Source organism: Gopherus flavomarginatus, chromosome 3 (genome assembly GCF_025201925.1).
Source record: "Gopherus flavomarginatus isolate rGopFla2 chromosome 3, rGopFla2.mat.asm, whole genome shotgun sequence".
NCBI lineage: Eukaryota > Metazoa > Chordata > Testudines > Testudinidae > Gopherus > Gopherus flavomarginatus.
In genome coordinates, this window is record NC_066619.1 from 28,651,430 (window position 1) to 28,674,221 (window position 22,792).

At 43.4% G+C, this 22,792-nt stretch overlaps 1 protein-coding gene across 5 annotated transcripts in view; it reads right to left on the reverse strand.

Moving 5' to 3' along the window:
- Nucleotides 1-22,792, reverse strand: part of FYB1 (FYN binding protein 1) — a 136,836-nt gene that overhangs the window by 38,408 nt on the left and 75,636 nt on the right. For all 5 annotated transcript variants that reach the window (XM_050946915.1, XM_050946916.1, XM_050946918.1 and 2 more), the window contains exons 3-7: nucleotides 6,962-7,151; nucleotides 5,460-5,509; nucleotides 4,071-4,090; nucleotides 2,706-2,752; nucleotides 929-1,049 (exon numbers count right to left, since the gene is read on the reverse strand). In XM_050946915.1, the coding sequence (XP_050802872.1) occupies nucleotides 929-1,049; nucleotides 2,706-2,752; nucleotides 4,071-4,090; nucleotides 5,460-5,509; nucleotides 6,962-7,151 (428 nt within the window). The remainder of the gene's footprint in view (nucleotides 1-928; nucleotides 1,050-2,705; nucleotides 2,753-4,070; nucleotides 4,091-5,459; nucleotides 5,510-6,961; nucleotides 7,152-22,792) is intronic.

Here is a 22,792-nt window from a genome sequence, read left to right on the forward strand (position 1 = left end):
TTGGGGCCAGATCCCTGAAAAACATACACGTAGATATATTGCTATTGTGTCCACTATTTACTATCCAAAGTGCCAAATCTTCTCAGCCTTTCCACAGTAGTGGGATGCCCTAGACACAGAAGAATCACTGTGGTTTCTTTGGTTGCTCTGCAGGAACATAGCAGGGGCTTGTGGGAAGGCAACAAGGATGGTGGAGAATGACTAGTGGGTTTCCAGACTGCCTGGGTCCGCTGGTTACAAACTACGTGTAAAGGGCTTCGGGGCACAATGAACTGGGCTCACTAATACACACCAGGGGCTTTAGCAGTGGCTGCGGCTCAGGTGCCTCATTCCCAACCTCTGTATTGAGCTCAGAGATTTCACACTTCTTTGCATGGAGGAGCAACACTTGGGATAGGTCATTTACAGGTTCAATCCTGGAAGGTGCTCCAGCCCCAGTTAAGCAAAACATGTGTTTAACCTTAAGCATGTGAACACTGTGGACCTAATTCTCCTTTTCACGAAGGCCCCTCTATGCTACCTTAGCAGTGTAAAGGGGCTGTAAACTGTAAAGTTACAGTTTTATATATATATATATATATATATGTTAAGGCCCTTTTACACTACCAGTGCACATACAGGAGACTTTATGGAAATGAGAATCAGGCTCTGTAAGCCTGAAATACTTGTGACTTCAATGGGAAATTTCACATGCTTAAATTCAAGTGTGTGTTTAAGTTCTTTCGGGGCCAGCTGGATTGAGGATCGAACCCTTCCTGAGGCTTAGTCCAGGGAACAAACCTTCACCCCAAATGCCAAATGAGCTGGCATCACCATGCAGCTTTGCAGCCAAACTGTGTCCTTGTGCTGTAATGTATGTTTTAAACTGTACAAGGCTAAATAATGACTGATGCACTTCTTTGTGTAGCCTGCTAGAAAGGGACCTTACTTTGAACTTCTTTCTGATTTCTTGCTCTTTCTTTTCTTTTTCCCTTTGTTCTTTCTTCTCTTGTTCCAATCTTTTCTTTTCTTCCTTCTCTCTCTTCTTTTCTTGTTCTTTTGATGTGGCTCTGAACAATGAAAACACATTATTTCACAGGTAAGGGGATGACTGTAGAAGCAAGTGGGCAGAAGTGGGTAGGCACTCACTGAAGCTTTCTCTTCCAAGATCAGCAAGAGCAGCCAGGAGGAGACTTCTCGTAATAAGAGCATGAAAACACTTTCTGAACCCTGTGGTGGTTGGTCCTGCATGGATGAGCTACATATGGGAGAGGGTATTTGGAGACCCTTTCCCTGCAAAGCATGTGCACAGGATGCAACCATAATTTAGCTGGCTATGCTGGAAAGGCTTAAAGTGACAGTAGCCCCAGAGGGTATGTCTACACTGTAAGTAGACACCTGTGGCTGGCCCATGCTAGTTGACTTGGGCTCAGGGGGTTTGGGCTAAGCGGCTGCTTAACTGCAGTGTAGACATTCAGGTTCAGGCTATAGCCCAAGCTTTGGGACTTTCCAACCTCACAGGTCCTGGAACCCAGGCTCCAGCCCGAGCCTGAGACTGAACCTGAATGTCTACACCACAATTAAACAGCCCCTTAGCCTGAGCTCCAGGAGCCCATATCAACTGGCACAGGCCACCCATGGCTTTTTAATTGCAGTGTAGGACATGTCTGAGAGGCAAGGCCCTGCTCCTGCATGCTGGACAGCACCAGCAGGTGAGCCCTGGGGTGGAATAGAGAGGACTATAGCATTGGAATGTGTAGCAAGGCTTGTTACTCCCCAGCGCCCTGGAAGCACTGTCCCTAATGATGTTCTTCCCCACTGCACAGCAAAGAGTCTCACAGGTATAACGTAGCCCCCATTTTTGGTGTGCTTCTGTTGAACTGACTTGAATGGGCCCAGAGGTTGAACTACAGCATTACCCTACGTACAACTCAAATGCACCTCATTTTGAGAGCCATCTCTCATTTCAGCCTCAACATTACCTATGTTCCACGCAGACTTTGTCTCCCCTTCACTTTTATTGTTGAAAATCATTTTGCCTTAGAAATAAAGAATCATGAAACTACCCAAAAGACAAGCCTTCCACAGTGCTTTAGCTTTCCTGCATGAGTTATTTTTGTGTGTCCCTCATTTTGGGTCTCTGTCACAGGTTGCTTCCCACATGTGGGTCTTAGGAGGTTGTGAGGTAGGCTGCTGGTCCATTCTGATGTGGGGCACTGCAGCAGTTCACTGGGAGGGAAGTTTGCATTTCTGCTGTCTGTACCGTCCCTGCTCTGTGGACACATAGTGGGTTTCAGATCCGTGGAGATGTCACTCTAATAGTGTCATGAGCTCTATTAAAATTCACTTTGAGAACAACAAAATAATTCAACTAGTACTGGGGTGATGGTGGTACATTTTGTTCCCATTTCAGGCAGTGACTATGTGCAGCAGCTCAGCCATGTTCCAAAGAGCTGAGGAGCAAGCTCTTTTGCTACCCAATTCAAAATAGTCACAGGACTTCATCTGAGGAAGCACCTCCACCTGCCTGCTACATCTAGTTTTAGGAGGGAGTTAACCTGTAAACTGATGTGCTTTCTTTAGGGAAGATGATTAAGGTGGATGGAGCCCAAGATTGCAGTGCAGTCAAGCTTCTGGGCCAGATGAAGTATATTTCCTAGTGATCTGTTTCTTCATTCAGTAACAAAGACACAATGGATTATAGCTGTATACGTTAGATTCGATACCTGATGTCATTGATATCTTCATACATCTCTCCATCACTCTCTTGACCCTATAAGAAAAATTAATCATGATTCAGTCTCCAATGGCCCAAATACTCTGGAGTTCAATTTTATAGCTAGATACAAACAGACATACATTAAAGCAGAAAAATAATTTGAAAATACATTTAATCTTTTCAAGCCCAAATTACTAAATTCAAGGGGTGGCCAACCTGTGGCTCTGGAGCCACATGCGGCTCTTCAGAAGTTAATATACAGCTTCTTGTATATGCACTGACTCCGGGGCTCGAGCAACAGGGGCCAACTTTCCAGTGTACCAGGGGCTGCTCACTGCTTAACCCCTGGCTCTGCCACAGGCCCTGCCCCTACTCCATCCCCTCCTGCCCCCTCCCCTGAGCCTGCCATGCCCTCACTCCTCCCCCTTGGAGTCTGCATGCCACAAAACAGCTGATCGGGAGGTGTAGGGAGGGAGGAGGAGGGGCTGCCGGTGGGTGAAAGGTGCTGGGAATGGGGGGGAGGGGTGGAGCTGATGAGGGGGTGCTGACATGTTACGGTGGCTCTTTGGCAATGTACATTGGTAAATTCTGGCTCCTTCTCAGGCTCATGTTGGCCACCTTTGTACTAAATTGTTCAAATAAGTATTTGTTCTGTTCTGACCTTGGTTGTTATCTATCTATCTATCTAGATATAAAATAAAACTCAGCCTCCTTCCTATCACACACACACACACACAGACACACACACACACACACACACACTGATTGTTTACTATGAAGTGAGACTCTGTGCTGCAACTTTGGTTACACTGTATCTGAAAGATGGCATGGCTTGAAAGGGACCACTGGGGTTAAAAACTAATTATGGGACATGATGCATTGAGGGAGGAAAAGCTATTGAAGATATTGGAATAGGGCTTTGATTAGAGTTCTGTTCCTGACTCTTCCAGAGATTTATTGTGTAACCTTGGGCAAGCCACTAAGGCCCTGATTCAGTGAGGTACTTAATCACGTGCCTAATTTTAAGCATATGAGTAGTTCCACTGAAATCAACAGGGATAGTCACATGCTTAAAATTAGGCATGTGATTGAGTACCTTGATGAAATAGGCCTATATCTCTGGAAAACTTCAGTGAAACTGAAATGCCAGTGGAAAGTGGAAATGGGAGATTCTGTGAACTTTTTGGTTTCTGGCCAGCCTTATTATTAGTCCCACTTTTGTTCTGGATTCAGCCACTTTCATTGTTGCCCTTTACAATTCTGCAATTTATCAGCAGTATGCTGGATCTATTCTGCAACAAACTGGCTTTTCTAATGCAGTGATGTATTGGAAAGAATATGTTTTCAGTGTGTTATAAGGAATAATACTTACCCCATCTGTATTTCCATGACCTGAATGACCAAAAATACAAACAAACAGACTATTATTTTCTTTTGTAGAAAAAGTGTCTCGTGCTGGTGCTAACTATATGGACACAGTTGTACCTTAACTAGTGCCAAATATAGATTTATAATGAATCTTATCTGTTTTAATGAGGATAAGAATGCAAACTAATCAGGATGAACTAAACTTCCTACTGTGGTACTTTGTAAACTTCTAACAGTATCTGATTTAAGGACTTTCACTTCATCTGCCATAGTGTGTATTATATCACATACACCCCCAACCAGAATGTTAACTTTAAAACTTCCTCAGAGACAACAGTGGCCTTGCCTATCATATTAGTTTACAAAAATCCAATCCCTTACAAGCAAGGAAGTGAAGAGTTAAGAACATAAAATCTTACACTGGTCACATAGGGCTAGTGCACAGCCATAGCAGGGAGTATGGAGGCATAAGGCCTGTACCCTCCTGTGCATGCTAGCTATGCTATGGCCTGCAGCATAGGAAGAGAAGGCTAGGCAGAGCTGCTGATTTTCCCAGGCTGTGCAAGTGGGTAGCAGGCTTCATCTCCACCCCATTACATGCTGTGCTGGCCAGAACACTGGGTGAGGTACACTGTGGCTGGTATAGGCCTGCCACAGTTTACTTTCTTCCTAGGGAAGACCAGGAGAGAGAGTCATAATCTGCTTCTCAGGCTACTCCTGTACAACACAACTATGTGCTGGCCCTTGCTCAGGCAGATGGCAAAGTGACGATAGTACCTAACAAGCCAATTACTTTTATCCAGTAGAAAAGCAATGCATGTTTCATGAGAACACAATAACTAACTCTGAAAAAAGAGCAAAGAGTCCTGTGGCATCTTATAGACTAACAGATATATTGGAGCATGAGCTTTCGTGGGTGAATACCCACTTCGTCGGATGCATGTCAATGGAAAGTGGAAATGGGAGATTTGCGAAATGGGAGATGACATGCATCTGGCGAAGTGGGTATTCACCCACGAAAGCTCATGCTCCAATACGTCTGTTAGTCTATAAGGTGCCACAGGACTCTTTGCAGCTTTTTACAGATCCAGACTAACATGGCTACCCCTCTGATACTCTGAAAAAAGAGTATTGATTCCAGATCAGCGTTGAAAATTATTAGGCTCAGCAAACCTTTCAAGCCGAAGTTACGCAGGTGCTAAAACAAGACTTTCTAAGAGAAAGTGCCTGCCATGTTGATTGTGGAGTGGTTACTGCTGTTATAGAACATACACCACTGCAAAATATGACTTGCAGTTCAATAACACCATAAATATTTATGCCAGTCACTTGTATTATAAATACAATATACTTAATTCTTAAATGGTTGCTATTAGTTAAAATGTATTCTTACCATCTGAACCAAATTCAACATCATCGTAACTTTGTTCATTGTCTGGACTTCTGTGAATACGAAAAGAAAATGTGAAATCTGAGAAGACAGTTCCTATAATTATACCTTCATTTAGCTTTGTTCTGCTGCACGTGCCAAGTATTTGGGACATTGACTGGATAGTCTGTTTACTTTCAGCCCTAAACAATACAGAGTTTAGATCTGTGTTTAAGTACAGCTGAGATTCCCATAATGGATTAAGCATGCTCTGGTTTTTACATGGTGGCATCTTGACTCTGAATATAAAAAAATGAGAAAATAAATGAGCCAAAGGCACTCATATACAAGTGTGGTATAAACACAGTAATTTGGTAGACGGACAGACAGACAGTATAGTCAGAAATCTGTTTGGGGGTTTGGAACCCTAATAATCTCTGCAGATGCATAAGCATAGCAACATATATTTGCATGTTACACAGGTCCTTGCAGGCAAAGAGAAGAAGCTTGAATCTTAAGCAGACAGGAAGGAGAATGTACAGGAATGCTTCTTATAGAGGCCGCAGAACCTGCTGTGGTTTAGCTGCTCTCTGGCCACTAGATGGAGCACTTAATGCAGTTCATACTCAGTATATCTATTTGTTTGGGTTCAGGAGAATTTTCTATCTGAAAATGTTTCTCAAGTTGAAGAACAGCAGCCTCTTTAGACTGTGTGCTTTCACATCATCAGTAGCAACATACAGTATGCTGTGTGGTAAGACAGAAACCTCTTATGTCTGATAGACACTCTATGTGTGCAATACGTTGTTTACCGCAAACTTGCTTATTCTGAATGCTGAACCTGCTTCCATTTTCCTTTTCACTTTAGTTACACATGCCTTTAACCCTTTGGCTGCCAGCAGGTCCTGACTTGGCAAGCCAAATTTGAGAAGAGCATGAAAATAGCACCACAATGGGTAATAGAGGCTCCGAAATTTAAAACTATGAGCCAAGTTCCTGTCTCACGTATGCAGTCTCATTGACTCTCCCCAGCCCTTTTGCCTGGTATGCACCAGCTGGTGGCCATTGGCTTCTCTGTCTCTTCCCTCCTCTGCCATTGGCCCAGAGTTCTGGAGTAAGGTTCTCAGTTGCTGCTGCTGGCTGGACTACATACTCCCTACACATAAAGGAGAGGACAGAGCACCTGCCCTTATACCTTTGTGATACAGGACATGGAAGGAGTTTTTTCCCCACCATCACCTGCAGAGTGGGAAGAAGGGATTTGATAGTATATTTCCAGGGGCTGGCAGCAGTCAGCTGAGCTGAAGGTCTCATCAGCTAGGGCCCAATACAAATTCCATTATAGTTCATGTAAAGACTTTCAATCACTTTAATAGCACACTCAATGTGGCATGACAGGTTGAGTCTCCAGGCATCTGGGAGCTAGCCTTAAACTGCCACTGCCTGAGCATGTTGGTCTCCCGTGATAGACATGAACTGGAAAGTAAAGGCAAAATATAAGCAAAACAGATTTCATGTTCACTTACAAGGGATCAGAGCTGGGTTTGATGTTTCTGGGAGGTAGGCTGGGAACTGGTGGTGCTTGTGTTGATGGGTGAGAAGCAGAAGGAGGAGGAGGAGGAGGAGGTGGTGTCTGTGTAGCAGAATGGGAGGGCAGAAGTAGAGGTGAGGAGAGCACTGAGTGGGAGACCTGTTTAACGACTTCTTTGTTAGAGCCTAAAACCAAAAAACAAAGACAATTTACCTAGTTAACAACTCAAGATGATCCAAAGACAAAAAATTGCTTGTTTAGATAAACTCTAGATACTGTATAACATATTAATAGGACACATACCCAGAAATTAACATGTTATTTAAAGACCATAGATGTGCATGGTGCCTTATAACACATATCTAGGCAGATATTATTTGTATTATCGCAGCATCTAGGAGTCCCAGCCATGGACCCCATTGTGCTAGGCACAGTACAAACCCAGAACAAAAAGATGGTCCCTGCTTCAAACAATTTACAGTCTAAGTGTAAGATAAGAGACAACAGATAGATACAGTGTGATGCTCTGTAGGTACAGTGTGATAGGTACAGTGTGATGCTCGGGGGAACATCCCACATCCCCGTGTTCATCTTTATAAAATGGTTGTGTGGTATCCAATGCAAAGTTTGTCATGTTGGGTGTCCTCCGAAGGCTCATGATGCACTGAGCATGGTTGTTATAGTGATGTTAAAGTAATTGTTACAGTAATGTTATAGTTATAATTTCATATATATATAGTTATGAGGCTGAAAATGTATCCTCATGGCTTAAAGCAAGCCCAGGCAAAAGCTCTCCAAGAACAGGGAGGCAGTTCACACTTCATTAGGGCATGTATGGGACAAACCCAGCCCAACTTCACAGGAGCAAATGACGTTGGCCTAGGCAGCAACACAAGAATCGGTTAGATTCTCGAGGGAGTCACCCCCCTTCCTTTGGTCAGTTTGGAACTGCGATGAGGTAATGCTTACCTGACCCTGAAGTGTGAGGAGGACAATGCCAAGAGGGAAGAAAGGACATGACAGAAGGGAGAGACATTTGCCACGCTCTCTCTCTCTTCCACCTAGAGCTATAGACACCCACCATCATGCAACTGAAGCGCTGATCAAAGGGGAGAGTCTGGCTGAAGAGCAACTAGCCAGCCTGTGGTGAGAAGCATCTAAGTTTGTAAGGGCATTGAAAGTGTTCAGATCAGCTTAGAATGTGTTTTGCTTTTAGTTTATTTGACCAAATCTGACTTGTTATGTTTTGACTTATAATCACTTAAAATCTATCTTTATAGTTAATAAATATATTTGTTTATTCTACCTGAAGCAGTGCATATGGTTTGAAGTGTGTCAGAGGCTCCCCTTGGGATAACAAGCCCGGTACATATCAATTTCTTTGTTAAATTAATGAACTCATATAAGCTTGCAGCATCCAGCAAGATGGAGGTTCCTAGGATTGTGTCTGGGACTGAAGATATTGGCTACTGTTATTTGGATGCACAATCCAAGGAGTAGCTTATTTCCTAGAGGCTGTGTGCGAACAGCCCAGGAGTAGGGGTTCTCACAGCACAGCAAGGCAAGGCTGGTTTCCTAGCAGATCACCGGTCCAGATACCACCAGAGGGGAACGTCACATACCAGGAAACAATTAGGCAATACTGGTCAGCATGATAGTCTGTAGTATCAGCACACCAGCCAACATTAAATAATTATAATAGGTGATGCTGATAGTAAAGCCCAAAATTAATGCTGATATTTTTTTTCCATTTTAGGACCCCATTTTCAGTTGCGTATAACTGTATCAAACTTTAAACATGGGTTGAAATTTCCCATGCCAGGCATCTGCCTCACACTGAATTTTTTGGAGGGTTTTAACAACAATGGTTCATCTGTAACTGTGAATGAAATTAGGGAAAATACATTGTTTTGTTCATGATAAGAAAATCTTACAATTGTTTCATTGAGAAGCTCTGCCACTGTCATTCATTTGGAGCAGGGACTTCTAATTTGGAGGAGTGTGTGTGTGTGTGTGTGTGTGTGTGTGTCTTTGGTGTTAGGGATATATTCTTTGCTGTCCCTGTGAAAATCCACCTAAATCTGGCCAAGTTATAAACCTCTGAATAATACCAGTTCGCACGTGCTAACATTCTTGATCTGAAGACATCAAGAGATAGAGAATTCACCATTTCCCTTGGTAGTTTGTTCCAATGGTTAATTAACCTCATAGTTAAAAAACTTTGAATAATTTCTAATCTGAATTTGTCTGGCTCCAGCTTCCAGTCATTGGTTCTTGTTATGCTTTTCTCTGCTATATTAGAGAGCTTTTCAGTGCCCAACGTTTTCTCCCTGTGCTTTATTGATATCGTGTAGTGCTAGTTTTTTAATCAGAATGTCCTGCAATATTAAACCAAACTCCTTACAATAGTCTAAGTATATTACAACTATGCAATTACCTTTGTCAGCCAAACTTGTAATCTCATCAGTGAATGAATCAGTTTTGTTTGACAAAACCTATTTTCAATAGAATCACATTAATTGGCATTAATTATAGCCCTATCCTTTAGTTCTTTATTAATTGAATCCCATATCAGCTTTTTCATTATTTTACCCTATGCAACCTTAATTCTGCCCTCTTGTGCAGTCTTAAATTACACAATCACATTCCCCTCCCACCATTTCTTTGACTTCTAGTGGACCTATGTGCTCAGCATTGAGAAAAAGCTGTAAAATGATGGGGGAAGGATAGCTCAGTGGTTTGAGCATTGGCCTGCTAAACCCAGGGTTGTGAGTTCAATCCTTGAGTGGGCTACTTAGGGATCTGGGGCAAAAATTGGTCCTGCTAGTAAAGGCAGGGGGCTAGACTCAATGACCTTTCAAGGTTCCTCCCAGTTCTAGGAGATTAGTATATCTCCAATTATTACCTCTTCATGATTTGTACTAGCACACTGTTAGCACTTAACATATACTAAGTAATCACATTTATACTCAGAATGTTTCTTTTTTCTTTTCTCTCTGTAGGCCTCATTATCTCCTGTCTTGCACCTTGTGTACTCATCCACACTTGTGCAAACTGAAACCAATGTGGGTGGAAAATATTCCATTCTAGTATTGAAATTAATTGGACTCTTCGTGTAGGAGAATACCACTCAGTGGAACTAGTGCTGACAGAATCAGGTCCACAGTGATTGCAGATTAAGCCATAATGATGTTTCAATACTGCTTCTTTTCTGTTTTAATTGGATGCTTTGAATTAACCTCAGTTCCATATTTGTCTGTTTCTGCATGTCTTAATATACAGCATGGAAAGTTTAATACATAGGAGCTATATTAGTGATGGAATTGGAGTCAGCTGGGAACGCTCAGGTAAAACAGAAAGAGAAGGAATAATGAAATATCATTGTGGGTGCACATGTAAATCAACACCATTCAAAGACCTGGTGAATCATTATCATTGTGCACTAGCCTCAGCCACTGGCACACCAAATAACTCCTTCCTCTCCTTTGCAGATCTCTTTGGATTTCAGACGTCCTGCACCGGATCCAGACAGAAGGGTGGAAGGCCAAGCACTGATGGCAGAAAATGAAAGCTGAATCAGACAGGATGAGTAACAAATTCCTCAAAGCCTGTGCTGAGGCTGTGTGACAGGTCAAGAGAACCTTCCTTTCAGCCTCCATTAAAGCTGCCAAATCCCACCCCAAGGAGCTGGCCAGGGCGTAAATTTCTTCAGCAATCCTGAGTACCTACAATCTAGATCAGAGCTAAGTACCAAGCGCTGCAAAGAATTATCATCCTACTTCACAGAAAAAAAACACACACATAGGGAAGCCTCCTCAAAGAGCATGGATCCAGTCCACCTGCACCCACCAACCAACAGCCCAGCTGCATTCCCACAGGTCAGTACACTCACTCATCAGGAAGTTCTTGACACATCTAAAGGAGTCCCAACTCAAGACTTGTGAAATTGCACCTCCACCACTAGACCCCTCACTTGTGGAGTCCCACAAGGAATAATCTCTCTCCAGTTCTTTTCAACATTCAGCCATTAGGTGTACTGGTCATATAACATGGACTCAGAACTATGCAGAAGCTAAATAGCTCCACTTATCTTTCACCACAGATGACCATACCACTACTAGCAAGATGGCCCCGTGCTTGGATAAGATCTGCTCATGAATGAAGAACAGCTGGCTGAAACTGAACTTGAGCAAGACTGAGGTGGTGATGGAGGGCAGAGGATAATACTTTGAAGAGTTTGCCATCATGATGCCATCAGGGCAGGTGCAACCACTAGGCAAACTAGTTGAAGGCTCCTAAAAGCCTGCTCAAGTGAGGAGGTGAAGTGGAGATGAACTGGGGTGAGGGGGTGCAGGGAGGGCTGCCTGCACTAACGGGGAGTGGGGGAGTGCACAGGGGAACTGCTCTCAGCCCCAGGATCACCTCCTCCACTGAGCACACAGCCCCTGGTCTAATTCTCCTCCAATTGGTGCCGCAAGCCTGGGAGGGGAGGAGAATTAGAGCGGTGCCGGCGTGCTCAGCAGAGGAGGCGGAGTGGAGGTGAGCTGGGGCGGGCTTCCCGGGTGGGAGCTCCCCAGGCGGGTTTAGCTGTCCCAGAGGGGAGGATCCCCGGGTGGGAGGGATTAGCTGTGCGGGAGGGAGCACTCCCTGGGCAGGGGGGATTAGCTGCAGGGGGAGGGTAGCTGCTGCGGGGGCGGGGGGGCAGCAGGCTCCCCAGGAGGCAGCGGGTGGGGTTAGCTGCCACAGAAGGGGGGCTTCTCTGGTGGAGAGGGCAGGGGGCGTGGTTAGCTGCCATGGGGGGGCGGGGTTACCTGAGTGGGGAGGTGGCGCAAGGTGGAGGTTTTGCCTACGGTGCAAAACTTCCTTGCACTGGCCCTGGATGCCATCACCTTTGATTGAAGATACACACTCACAATTGTTCATTTCAGTCCATAGTTGAGGAGTGCTCTTTGATTTCTCACTGATGCTGAGCTCTCACATAGCAACATCCATGAGTAATTCTTTCTATTATCTCCAGTCGGCTAGGAGACTCTGTCCCATCCTGGTAGAAAGTGACCTGGCCTCAGTTATTCATGCCTTTGTCACCTCTTGGCTAGATTACAACAATGTGATATACCTGGAATGAAGCCTTCAGCACTTAGGAGGTTCCCACTGGTACAGAACACTGCAGCACATCTCCTCAGTAACACAGGCTACTGTGAGCACATCAGATCTGTCTTCTGCTCTCTACACTAGCTTCTCATAGAATTTTTAATCAAATTCTAGGTGTGGCCCTTATCTTCAAGGTGCCCCAAGGCCTGGGCCCAGGATATTTAAAAGAAAACCTAAAACTCTGGAATGAAGACCCTGGTTGACAACTAAACCCTTTCCCTGGTACAATGGAACTTTCTATTGCAAGGGTAGAGCTTGTTTGTGTGAAAGTGAGAACGATCTCGGGGGCTGGTCTGATACTGCAAAATGAATTCCTCTAGGAACTCATCACCTTCTGCTCTGAGTGCAAGGTGTACTTCTTTGACCTTGCCTTCTCTAACATAAGTACATAGAAATATGTATATTAACACAAAACAAAATATCTACCACAACAAGACCCTCCACTGCACATGGATCTCCTCTGGGGAGAGGATGAAAGAACAAAACGTGATAACTGTGTAGTCACACTGCTTAATGCACTATTAGAAGGCACTCAGATACTATGGTGATGAGTGCAATAAGAGAAACTATATACATAAGAATGTCCATGCCAGGTCAGACCAGTGGTCCATCTAGCCCAATATCCTGTCTTTTGAAAGTAGCCATTTCCAAATGCTTCAGAGGGAATGAACATAACAGGTCAATTTCAAGCAATCCATCCCCTATCATCTATTCCCAGCTTCTGGTACTTGGACATTTAGGGACACTTGAAGAATGGTCAATAATAGCCAAGTCCTCCCTGAATTCATCTAATTCTTATAATGAATTGAATCACAACGGCCTAATTCTGTCACATTTACACTGATGGTTCTTTCCTATGCAAATAGTTGAATTTGCTTTAATGGAACTTCTTATTAAGCATTGTGAGTAGGCTTTCAGAATCAGACTCTGAAATAAAAATGAAATCTGGACCTGATACATCAGAGCACTTAAGCATGTGCTTAATTTTAAGCCTTGCTTAAGTTCCATTGACTTCAATGGGACTTTTGTTTTCCTGAATCGGGGAGAAATAAAAAGTGATCAGTAAAATAAGAGTAAAGAAGATTTTCATTTACATTTGAACCTCTACTTTTCAGGTATAAATCATGGCTGAAGGTGGTCTCAAAAAGTCATAGCCTGCTAGACTGTTTTCCATAAGCACCGTGGCTATTTTTCACAAAAATTGCATAAAACTCATCCATTTGAACACTTTTAGTTACAGGACACCTCAAACATAGATTGTAAATATTTGACCGATTATTATGCATCTTTCTAATTCAAAAACAAGTTTGCTTTTAAGAAATTCAGGCAGTTAGTCATCGATGTCTGGGGAGCAGTCACTTTCCATCAGGGCCAGCTCTACTGTTTTTGCCGCCCCAAGCAGCGCGCCGAATTGCCGCTGCGGACGGTGGGGGGCAGTCCGTGTGCTGTTAGGGTGGCACGTGATATTGGCAGTTTGGCGGCAGCTTCTGTCTTCAGCCGGAAGACAGAAGCTGCGCCGCTGTGGACAGCTGAACGTAGAAGCTGCCGCCGAATTGCCACTGCTGTGGAAACGCGTGTCGCCCTAACGGCACATGGATTGCCCCCGCCGTCCGTGGCGGCAATTCGGCACGCTGCTTGGGGCCAAAAACACAGGAACTGCCACCCCTCACAGACTGCCGCCCCAAGCACCTGCTTGGAATGCTGGTGCCTGGACCCAGCCCTGCTTTCCATTATTTTTTCTTTTCTTTCTGTCGTAGAATGTTAGATGCCTGACAGAAAACAACAGAAGAGATTCATTCATAATTAAAATTCCTTTAACATATTCACCACTTCTTAGAAATAGAAGTACTATAGGACCTTTAACTGTGATTGTTCATTTCTTCCCTGTTTTCTGTCAAGATCCTTATGGCTCAGTTGTGCACTGCTGAAGATGCAGGGGTGCAGGCTGAGTGCAGGAAGCCAGTTATGTGTTCCAGATCTAGCACCGTCACACTGACTTATATCACCTGAATAAGTGACATTATGCCAGTGAAGGGCTCTAGTGGATGTAACAGACAAGAGAATATGGCTTTTCGTATTGTTTTAACAGAGGCTTTTGAAAGGGTGGTGAAGGGGAGATGAATATAATTTAGTTAGCTGTTTTAAAAGGTCACCAGCAACTCACATACAACTGAACACCAGTACACATCTCTGCTTCCTACCATTCTGGAACAAAACCATCCCATATCATGTAAGCAATCACTACAGTTCAAAATGCAGTTCCCAACTCCTGTATTACTCCTGGGGGAATTCTGCCCCAGTGCGCCCCACAGAATTTTGCAGAAATTAACGTGCATGCAGAATTTCCTTTTCCCCACAGAAATGGGCTGCAGTGCTGCTAGCTGCCAGTAGGGATCACTGGATCTGGGAAAGCCCAGCTCGCACATAGAAGACACTGCTGGGGGGAGGGAGAGGACGCTAGAAGGTTTCTGACAGCTGCAGTTCCCAGCATGCCCTGGGAGAAGGAAGCGGTAGTGCGCAGGAAACTCCGTGCAAGCCTGGGACCGAGCATTAGGCTGTTTCTCCTTCTGGTTCCTTGGGCTCTGGAAGGGGAAGAAGGGAGGGTGTCTGGGCTGAGGGCCACGGCTGGGCTCTTGGGGGGGCAGGAAAGGGGTGGGTATCTAGCCTGGTGGGGGCGTGGCTGGGCTCTGTGGAGGAGGGGTTCAGGTGTATTGGCTGGGGGGGGCTGTGGCTGGGCTCTGGGGGGGCAAAGGAGTTGTGGGTGTCTGGCTCCCCAGCTGGACTCTGGGGCAGGGAAAGGGGCAGAAAAATAGGAACTGGGTTCTCATAGGGGTTTCTTTAACTCTCTACTCCTCAGGGAATTTTTATGTGTCTGTATTGTTACAGACATACTTGCTGACAGGTATTTTGAAATACATTACCAAAATAATTGAAACTGGCATGATTATGTAGTGTTATTTTGACAAATAAAATTTGCAGAATTTTGCAGTATTTTAAAATATTGTGTGCAGAATTTTAAATTTTTGGTGCCGCATTTTAATTTTTTTGGTACAGGATGCCCCTAGGAGTACTGTATCTTCCATGGGGTAGATTGTGCCTGCCCTTATTCCATGTTTACATAGGAAGTGCTTGCACAGAGAGGCCAAGCAGAACTGCAGCCTCCTGTGTAACAATAGCCACTGCAATCAGTGGACATTGACCTTCTGTAAACCCCTGATCCCTATCAGGTGATGGGGACTAGTAAATAAAAACTAGTCTTTTACCAGCATGTGTATGACACCTTATTACTGTGCACTCTAGGGACTGTAGGGGATGTTCTATCCCTGTTCCTCCACAGATGATCCAGCACACCTCAAAGGGCAGAGAGGAAGTAGGACCATGGGTCAGCCCATTATACACCAGCCAATGCAGCTAGCCTGCCATACCGAGTGATAGTTTCCTGCACCCCACACAGTGATGTAGGAGAAGCAGCACAGCCTAAGTGACACAAACAAGTTCCGTGCAGTGTTGTTGTAGCTGTCTTGGTCCCAGGATATTAGAAAGTCAAGGTGGGTGAGGTAATATCTTTTATTGGATCAACTTCTGTTGGTGAGACAGACAAGCTTTCAAGTTCATCAACAGAAGCAAGCTCCCTCCAGATCAGGAAACACCAACTCAAAGCAGCACCAGACCCTTCCAGAACAACAAAGGCAAAATCTGAAGATATCTCCTTTCAAAATCCTTGGTTTCTACACATGCCTATCACGCCATGTGCTGTACCTTATCCAGTGCACTAAATGCCCTAATAACAACTGTGTGGATGAAACCAATCACTATACTCTCGAACTCACACAGGAAAATTATAGAAGACAGACACCATATCACCTGTGGGAGAACACTTTTCACAGAGCGATCACTCTATATCTGACCTACCATTCCTCATTCTCAAAGGAAACCTGTACAACACTTCAAAAAGATGAGCCTGGGAGCTTAAATTCATAACTTTTCTAGACATGAAAAACCATGGTCTTAATGAAGATACTGGATTTATGGCTTATTACAACAATCTGTAACCCACTAACTTCCTTGTCTTATGACTACAGGGGTATTAATGGGCCATTTCTCCTTGAATGGTCCTGCCTATTATGTACTCACTTCTCATTACACATATTGAATCTATTTCTCCGTGTTAAATATCCTCACACCTTCTTGTCAACTGTCTAAAATGGGCCATCTTGATTATTACTATCAAAGTTTTTTTTTCTCCTGCTGATAATACCTCATCTTAATTAATTAGCCTCTTACAGTTGGTATGGCTACTTCCACCTTTTCATGTTCTCTGTTTGTATATATATTTCTTACTATATGTTCCTTTCTATGCATCTGATGAAGTAGACTGTAGCCCACGAAAGCTTATGCTCAAATAAATTTGTTAGTCTCTAAGGTGCCCCAAGTACTCCTGTTCTTTTTGCGGATACAGACTAATACGGCTGCTATTCTGAAATCTAACTATTTATGTGAAACTATCAGTTCTATCTTGTAGTTAGCTGTGAAGCTCTTAGTACCTTTCCCAGACCTGAAGAGCTTTGTGTAGCTTGACAGCTTGTCTTTCTCAGCAATAGAAGTTGGTCCAATGAAAGATATTGCCTCATCACCTTGTCTCTCTAACAATCAAGTCCAGCATTTTATCCCTACTTTACTGATTTCAGAAGCCTCCTCATTAGTTGCACTAATCTCATCCTTATTTCTAACATCTTTCTGTCCTCCCTGCAGTTCTAGTAAAAGTTCCTTCTTTTTACACATACCACAATGGAGAGCCCCATGGATGCCCCGATCAAACATTCACTTGACCTGCCTCACAAGGCCTGATCCTGTGAGCTGTGGAACACTCCTGATCAGTACTGAATGTTTTCTACCTTCACTGGCGTAAAGAAAAGATGAAGATGATCAGCACCTCCCATCAGGCACCAACCAACTGACAGCAGAACTGGTTGATTTCAAAATTTGGGAAGGTGGGGACAATTTTTATGACATGTTCTCAAAAAACATTTTCTCCCTCCCCCCAACCATTTATACTGCTAGTCAAAAGGTTTTGTATTTTGAAATTAATTTTTTTTTAAAAGAGGAAACATTTTCAAACAGCTTCACCACAGAGGCAACACGTGGGGGAGAGAGGGATGCAAGGCCAAATACCCCCTCCCCAGATTGGCCTGCCAGGGGAGGGGAGGAAAAGGGTCTCTGTCCTCCTCTCCCTGCCCCTCCCCATCAGCATGTTCTACTGCTTCTGCCTGAGAGAGACTGGCTCATAGGCAGCAGCGGCCTATTCCCTGGCCTGGGCTTGGCTGCTGGGGACAGAGGCCAAGCATGCTGGGGCAGAAAGGTGAGCTCCGGCTCACTGGGCCCCTGTTCTTGGCAGCCAAACCCAGGCAGGGAGCATGCCCCCCAGCCAGCTCTCTCAGGCAGAAGTAGCTCCATCTCACTCTCCGTCTGGTTGTCAGGGAGAGCAGCTGAAGTGCAGGAGGGAGGCTCAGGGAGAGAAAGATAGAGCCCTCGCTCCTCACAAGTAATGTGGAGTGAGAAGAGCGTGGTGTCCCACAGGGTGAGGTGGGAGACACTTGGGGCAGTCACGTGTCCTTTAGATTGTGCCCCCCAGTATGGGGAGGCATGAGTCGTCTATGCCTAGTGCACAGTGAAATGTCTCCATCCCCTGTTTCTTCAACCTCACTTTTGATCCTTCCAGAGACACAAATGCTGTACAAACTCTTTCATTTCCTCAAATCCACACACAACAAGTGTATTATCCAGGAATACATGGGGAGAACTAGAGACTACAGTCATGAGAACAAGAGAAAAAGATAGGTGCACAGAAATTAGATGTCACCAACTTGTTAATGAGGTAGCAAAGAAAATGAGTGGTAGTTGTCATGAATTTCCCATTGTTCATGCACCTCCTTTTTTCAACAATGGAAAAACACATTTCATGTTTTTTTTTTTTATTTTGGCAGAGACAGTACATTCAATCTCACTGATTCTAATTCTGTGAATTTCAATAAGCATTACAAAATATTTGCCGTAAAATTGTGCATATTTTCATAGCTTTTTAAAAATATTTTTACTAAATTTTGCAAATTTCTTGAGATTTTTCAGTTTTAGTAGGAAACATTTGAAAAAGCAAAAGCAATCACATTTAGCCACTTCTGTCTGAGAACCTGGGTAAGTTCATTGGTTTTAAAAAGAGCTTGCTTGCAGCTCTGGCTGTAAAACAAAGAAGCTGCAACAGTGCTTGTTACAGACGAGCACCCACTTCCTACTTTATTTATGTTTTGCAGAAAACTGTTCTCAGCTCAGCTTCCCTATCTTGCATGCTACTTTAGCAACAGACCAATTAGTCTAGGTTTCCCACTAATATTATTTTAGCATTGCCCAAAATAAACAACTATGTTCATAGCATTATTGAAACTGGAATCTTTTTAGTAAGTATCACACTGCTATCATTTATGCTACTGTGATAGAGGCACAAAGATGCTAATTATTGCAGGCACTGGGAAAGCCTACTGAAGTGAAATTTACAGAAAGTTTTAGTTATGGCCACCTCTTTTTGCATGCCCATGACTTTTCAAAAAAATGTCTTTCTGTGCAGAAATTTTACGTGAGGGCCTTGATCCTGCACTGAGAATGGTGTAGCGCAATCCCTCCCCTCCCTTCTTCTTTGACACGCTGTTGTCCCCCATATCCCTCCCACCCTCCACAACCCCGGATGCAACCCCTCCCTACCTCACCTCCTCTTACTCCAGTTAGGTGATGGAGCTGGCTCTGCCTGCTTTGTAGCAAGAGAAATTGCCCCTACTGCAGGGAATTCTTCAATACAAACATCCAGCTGCTCTAAGTTGACTTTGTGCCATGTAAGGGTCACAAAAGAAACATGGCAAACTAGAGAATCTGGCCCTCAGTTTTTAAGCAGAACTTCACGCTGGTGACACAATCTAATGCACAGTTATTAAAATATTTGGCTCCCCTTCATGCCTTAATTTTCAAGACAGTGTACAAACATTTATTAATTCCCATTCCTGTTTTTGAACTGTGGTAACAGAGACACAGAGTGTTTAAGGGCAATGTGCTCAAACTTAAGTACTTAAGTTCAGCACCTAAATCCATAATTAGAGCCTGAGATCCTTAAGAAAATAAAAGCAAAACCCAACCATCTTCAGCATATGCATAAGATTACTAACCCAAGTAAACCTACAGACGTCAATGGGACTATTCTGGTGAATAAAGTTATTCAATATGTGTTTACAGGACCGAGCCCTTTGGCATCTAAATAAGCAGCTAGATATTAAGTGTTAAAGATATGCCACATTCACTGATGTCAGTGAAGTTGCTTCAAATTTACACTGATGGAACTGAGAACAGAAATCTGGCCCCTTCTATGGAGGTATCAGAGATTTAATTAATGCCAAGCTGTCAGACAAAACTCTTGATTGTTTGAAAGAAATCCTTAATAACTAATATAGAAGTATTTACAAATATTAGCCAATTAATTTTCATGTTATAAGGGTTTATTTCTATAATTTTTGCCAACAAAAATAATCCTAATTAAAATTATTCAGACATAGAATATGTATATTCTAATAAGATGCTGATAATTTAAAATAAATCATTAATAAACCATTGATTCAGTTCAGAAAGGGCAGGGAAAGGAAAAGGTGTGTGTGTGGGGGGGGAGGGAAGATTTATTAGAAAGGCACAAATTCATGTAAACATGACAATTTGATGTCTCCTCTGTTTCCCAAATCAGCAAATTGGAGGCGCTTTGGATGAAACACCCATCATTCAATTTTAAAAACATACAGACCTTTTTATACAGCATGTAATAGTAACAACCATCTATAGAAGGCAAGAGGTATTTTAATTAAAAATTAATTATAAGGTTATATCCATTGGTGAGCTATGCAAATCTTCACTCAGACAAGTAGTCCCACACGAAACATAGCTTTGCATTCAAATGGCGCTTCTTTGCATATTTTCCATTCAAGAGCAGCACACAAGGTGCATCATTGTTCCAAAAAGTGTCACTTTACAGTATGTAGCTTTGGTCAAAAACTAGAAATAGTCACAAATTTTCAACTTACAAAAATAATATTGTAGAATACAATATTTTTCCAAATCATTATAGGAAGTTTGGGCTAAGAATATTTGTCCGCTAAGTCTCTTATTATCTTTACCATAAAATGACTGAACCTTTTCTAATTTTACTTTATTTTGGCTGCTGTTACATTTATTTAGTAATTTATTGAGTAATTAAGGGCAGGGATTTCAAAAGTGACTAGTGATTTTTCATGCTGAAATTTTTAGGTGCCCAATGTGCAATACCTTAAAGAGTCCTGATGATCCGAGTGTGGGTTCTCAGCACATTCTGAAAATCAGGCCCTTTTAACGTAACCCTCATGGGAGCCCGGTCTGCACAACTGAGGACAGAAACTATCTCCAGTTGATCTTCTGTTTATTATTTCCATGTAAATGTACATTTCCCAGAATATATCAGAAGAATGTATGCACTGAGATTTTATTTGTATTTGGAACTGCTTCTGTGGTAATTTTTTGCTGGGGTTTTTGTATTTTATGGCCTTGAGCTGGACAGTCAATACAAATAAAATAATGAGCATTATTTGTCTGGCAGACTGTGGGCACACCTATGGCCCAGTGTAAATAAGAAATAATAATAGTAACACTGAATATTTGGAGACTCTCAGAAGAAATCATGGACACATGGACAGAAATGAGAGATACCCCGAGGCTCTGACCTGACCTTTCCAGGAGGGAAAGAGAGTATCTGGGTCCCCTCCTAATAAAGACTGAGAATGGTAATCTATCACCCACCCTAAAACATAGAGTAGGACAACCATACAGTAAAGCAACCGCCACTCGATGCTAGAGACCTTGCAAACTACTATCTGAATTTGACAGTCGAGCAGTTTGCAAAAACCCGTCTCTGTCACCACCTGTGAGTGGCCAGTGTAATGAATCCCAAGTCAGGCTTCAGGACAGAGAATGGCACAAAGTCCACATTTCCTGCCCTGGCAGAAGACCTCCTCATGACCATAGACAAGAGATATGCATCCAGACCCCTTCTGCAGGACCTCTCTGTGGCATTTGATACCACTGATCAGCAATACTCCTGTTGCCGGGAGGAACAGAAATGCCCTAAAATGGCTCAGTTCCTTCCTTTGAGACTGGCCACGGAGGGTCCTTATGGGCAATTGTTCCTTCACCTCCAGAGACGGCACCAACCCACTCCCACGAGACCTGATCCTCTCCCCCATGTTATTCAACATCTATATGGAGCCACTGAGAGAGCTGGTGAGACAACACAGGCTGAAGTGCCAGAGACCACTCCCAGCTTTATAAATGTAAACCATTTTTTCATCCTGCTTTCCTGGCTTCTCATTACTTAGCTGACATCAGACCAGCAGGAAGATAAGCAGGCCTAAACTAAACCCAGGCAAGACTGAGATGATGCTGGTAGGAAGAGATATATGTTAAGCAATTGCCTTCTCTATGAAGGATATCTGATCTCAAATTGCTGAGTTCCTCAGTAGCCTTTTTCACTCCTTGATGCTATTGGATGGCCAAATAGTTATGACAGCAAAACACTTTCACTTACATTTCCAACTCAACTTATTTAACACCGAGCAGGCCATGCTGATGCAGTCACAATCTCCAGGTTAGTCACTGCAATTCATGTCTAAGAATGAAACTAGGCACCCTGAAAAAGCTTCAATTTCTACAAAATGCAGCAATCTGTCCGTTCACCAGTACGGATCACAGTGAATCTATCATCTGAGTGCTCCAGTCTCTGCACTGGCTCCCCAGTGAATTCTGAGTCCAGTGCAAGGTCTCTGTCCTGACCTCTGTCCATAAGACCTCCTTGGGATTGCTTGGAAATACCTGAAAGATCATGTCTCCCCCTATGTGCTTGACTGCCTGTGACTGCAGTCACAATCTCCAGGTTAGTCACTGCAATTCATGTCTAAGAATGAAACTAGGCACCCTGAAAAAGCTTCAATTTCTACAAAATGCAGCAATCTGTCCGTTCACCAGTACGGATCACAGTGAATCTATCATCTGAGTGCTCCAGTCTCTGCACTGGCTCCCCAGTGAATTCTGAGTCCAGTGCAAGGTCTCTGTCCTGACCTCTGTCCATAAGACCTCCTTGGGATTGCTTGGAAATACCTGAAAGATCATGTCTCCCCCTATGTGCTTGACTGCCTGTTATATGTTCTTCACACATGCATGCAGATACCTGCACACTCCAAAAGCCACTCATTCACTCTGATACAGCCACCCCCAAATCAATATTAACTAAAGCCATAAACTAATCAAGCTGGTTCTCGTACAGAGACAAGAAAAGGAGATGTGATTATTTGTTCTGTTAATACTTCGGGATGCTCAGGAAATGCAGTGAGTCAGGCCACAAAAGCACATAGAGAGATAAATAGGTGAACAGCCAGATGGATGCATAGGAATCAGACCCACACCATAACAGAGGATGTTCAAGTAGAAAGGACACTTTTCTTTATTGGAAAAGTTGCTGGGAAAGAATTCAAAATTAACCTGAACCCAAAAGGAGCTGCAAGTGCTCAACAGCTCTAAAAAAATCTCTTACTTAGGTACCTAACTTTCTTCTTTTTATGTGGCA